This window comes from Tarenaya hassleriana, unplaced genomic scaffold, assembly GCF_000463585.1.
Source record: "Tarenaya hassleriana unplaced genomic scaffold, ASM46358v1 Cleome1368, whole genome shotgun sequence".
NCBI classification, from domain to species: Eukaryota; Viridiplantae; Streptophyta; class Magnoliopsida; order Brassicales; family Cleomaceae; genus Tarenaya; species Tarenaya hassleriana.
Window position 1 is genome coordinate 1 of NW_010964246.1, and position 2,878 is coordinate 2,878.

Sequence of the window (2,878 nt, forward strand, 5' to 3'; positions counted from 1 at the left end):
TAAAAGATAAGAAAAAAAGCGAAAACACAATCATATCAACATGTGCTTGTGAAAAAAAAAACATTTTTGATATTATTTTTTAGAATATTTTAGGGATTTATGCGAAAAGAGGCATTAGGAAGTGACAAAAGTGATCCTAATATTTTTTTCCCCCGACGAGACAGAAAGAACCAAACCCCAAATTCCCATGAAACAACACACGAGTGGGTCTCGGTTCCAATGTAATTTTGCACAAACTTTTAAAGTTACCAATAAAAATTATTACTACACGACATATGGACAAAAGAAAAATCATTTCCATTTGCGTTTTTATTTGAATTATTGTTGTTTCCACCTATGCATACGAATATATATAATAGGAAACTAAGAATTTTTTTTCTCTCATTTTTCAAAATCTTGTTCACCTTTAATAAAGTTTTTAGTACAGCTTGTTGTCTAGGGTTTAGTAGAGGCTCGGAGAGGATTTTACCATTGAAAGCTTCGGTCACCATATTTCACTAGATTTTATTTTCTTTTCTTTTTTATAATAAAATCATTTCCATGTATTCAATATGCTATTGAAATATGGGAGTATTATATCTCTCATCTTGATAGAAAAGATAGTGATGAACGAAAAAAAGAGATTAATGACTGAGAAATTATGATCTTCTATATCTTAATTTTAGTTTATGAAATGTAAACGAAGATTTTCGAAAACGAAGCTAAAGAAGGAATCGTAAAAATAAAAATTCAAAGAATCATTTTTAACAAAAATAAATAAGAAAATTGTGACCAATATTTTAAATAAATAAAAATGGGCAAATAAATTAAGCCTGACAAAGGTTCTCTCCTCCCTTATATAAGCGACTGTTCAACCCCTCTCATTGCGTCTTCGGTCTCTCTCTCTCTCTCGTAAGTCTGCTTTCTTTGCATCCTTAGAGTTTTGGTTTCTTCAAAGTTCTTACATTTTATCAAACCCCAATTGAAAAAATCCCATCTTTACATTGCTTGCACTGAAAAAAATGAACAATCTTGAAAACCCTAATAGTTCAGCAATCGTGAAAGAGATGAACTTTTTACCAATCTGCCCTTCTGGGCAAAGGCAAGACGAAGAGCCGTGGAACAGTACCGGAGGTAATGCTGATCAAACAGAAGCTGGGTTTCTTAGTTTGGCTGAGAATTCAAGAGAGGAACAAGAAATTGACATTGAAGGAGGAGAAGGAGAAGGAGAAGAAGAAGAAGAAGAAGGAGAGAGAGAGATCAAGAGGAAGAAGAAGAGGAAGAGACATAGTGGTGAGAAGCAAAAGCTTTGCGCAAGAGGACATTGGAGACCGGCTGAAGATGCTAAGCTTAGAGAGCTTGTTGCCCAGTTTGGCCCTCAGAATTGGAACCTCATTGCCGAGCAACTTGCGAGGAGATCAGGTAATATATATATATATATCCTTGAAACTAATTTGAGCACCAATAGAAAGATATCATTATAACCATTAACCACACATTTTCTTGTTCAAATATGAAACTCAAAACAATAACACCAAAAGGGCACAAAATGTGCATATAAATTTTACATGAAAGGGTCAAATTAATGGGAAAGAAGATGATCTCCTCTTTTTTTCTTCTTCCCGTCAACAAGAAAGCTTTTTATTTGTAACCATACATTTTCTTTCATGTGAAACCCAAAACAATAGTGTATATGAAACGCCGTGATATATAATAATGTAAAGTAAAATAATATTTTCTTGGGGGCAGGGAAGAGCTGTAGACTAAGATGGTTCAACCAATTGGACCCAAGAATCATAAAGAGACCGTTCACTGAAGAGGAAGAAGAGAGACTGTTAGCGTTACATAGGCTCTACGGGAACCGCTGGGCGTTGATCTCCAAGTTCTTCCCCGGACGGACCGACAACGCCGTCAAGAACCATTGGCACGTCATCATGGCTCGCAAAATCCGACAACGCCACTCGACCTCCGCTCTCAACTCGAGGCGGAGACCCAGCCACAACATCATGAACAGCAGCAGCAACAACGATAACAACAATGCCAACACTGCTTTCGCCAAGGGCATCGATGTAATTTCACAGGCCGCGGCCGAGGCGGATGAGTCGGTCTCGGCTTGCACCGATCTCTCCCTCTCGCCGTCTTCCTCTTCTTCGGCCAGGGCTCGCAAGGGCTTCTTCTTCTTCCACGAGGGCTCTGCTCAATTCCATCACTACAAAGGTAGGGTTATCCTCTTAATCCATATATACACATGATTATAATGATCATAAATAAGCATATCTGCATTATAGGACTTGAAACATGATAATCATTTATTTCAATTTACTTTGCAGTTACACTATATTATGTATGCCCGTTTTTCACCGATAGACGCAAGTCCCTAAGTTTGCACGCTTTTGCATATATATATATATACACACACACATATATAATAACCAAAATGGCAAATGCAGAAATATCTTATGGAATTCGATTACATCTTATAGATCTATGCATTTTGGTGCTCCGGAACTCACGTGGGTTTCTGGGAAAATTTGAAACAGCAGGAGAATCTGAGGTGAGGATCAGAAATGTGAACGCTGACAAGCTCATTGACAAGAATGGGTCTGAGGCAGTGGGTAAAGTGGACCAATCAACTCAGTCTGATTCTAACTCTGAGCTCTCAGGGGCTCCATCTCACGAAATTACCAATCTGCCCTCCGGTCCCGCCCCGCTCGTGTGTCCTTTCATCGATTTCCTTGGACTCGGACGCGATGTCTAGTTTTGTAATTTCCCTTCTGGCATCGGCGACGTCAAGATATTGTGGACTTTTTTTTGTTTGTGTTGAATGGAAGAGTAGATGTTTGAACTTGAAATCCAATGGTACGAAGCATTAACTCTCTCTCTCTCTATATATATATAT

The 2,878-nt window shown here is 38.2% G+C and overlaps 1 protein-coding gene across 2 annotated transcripts; it reads left to right on the top strand.

The window, feature by feature from the left end:
• Positions 1-878: 878 nt before the first annotated feature.
• LOC104807999 (transcription factor LAF1-like) lies at positions 879-2,852 on the top strand. Of its 2 annotated transcripts, none has more exons than XM_010533476.1 (3): positions 879-1,401; positions 1,729-2,196; positions 2,523-2,852. In XM_010533476.1, the coding sequence occupies exons 1-3, from the start codon at positions 1,002-1,004 to the stop codon at positions 2,735-2,737; spliced, it is 1,083 nt and encodes a 360-aa protein (XP_010531778.1). In that variant the 5' UTR covers positions 879-1,001; the 3' UTR covers positions 2,738-2,852. The 2 variants fall into 2 exon arrangements, with proteins under 2 accessions (XP_010531778.1, XP_010531777.1); XM_010533475.2 differs by having other exon boundaries at positions 2,520-2,847.
• Positions 2,853-2,878: the final 26 nt, after the last annotated feature.

Excerpts from the sequence above, each read along its gene's own strand:
- LOC104807999 (XM_010533475.2), top strand. The coding sequence starts at position 1,002 with ATGAACAATCTTGAAAACCCTAATAGTTCAGCAATCGTGAAAGAGATG. Across the intron at positions 1,402-1,728 it reads GCAACTTGCGAGGAGATCAG|GGAAGAGCTGTAGACTAAGA; the intron begins GTAATATATATA and ends TCTTGGGGGCAG. Across the intron at positions 2,197-2,519 it reads TCAATTCCATCACTACAAAG|CAGGAGAATCTGAGGTGAGG; the intron begins GTAGGGTTATCC and ends AATTTGAAACAG.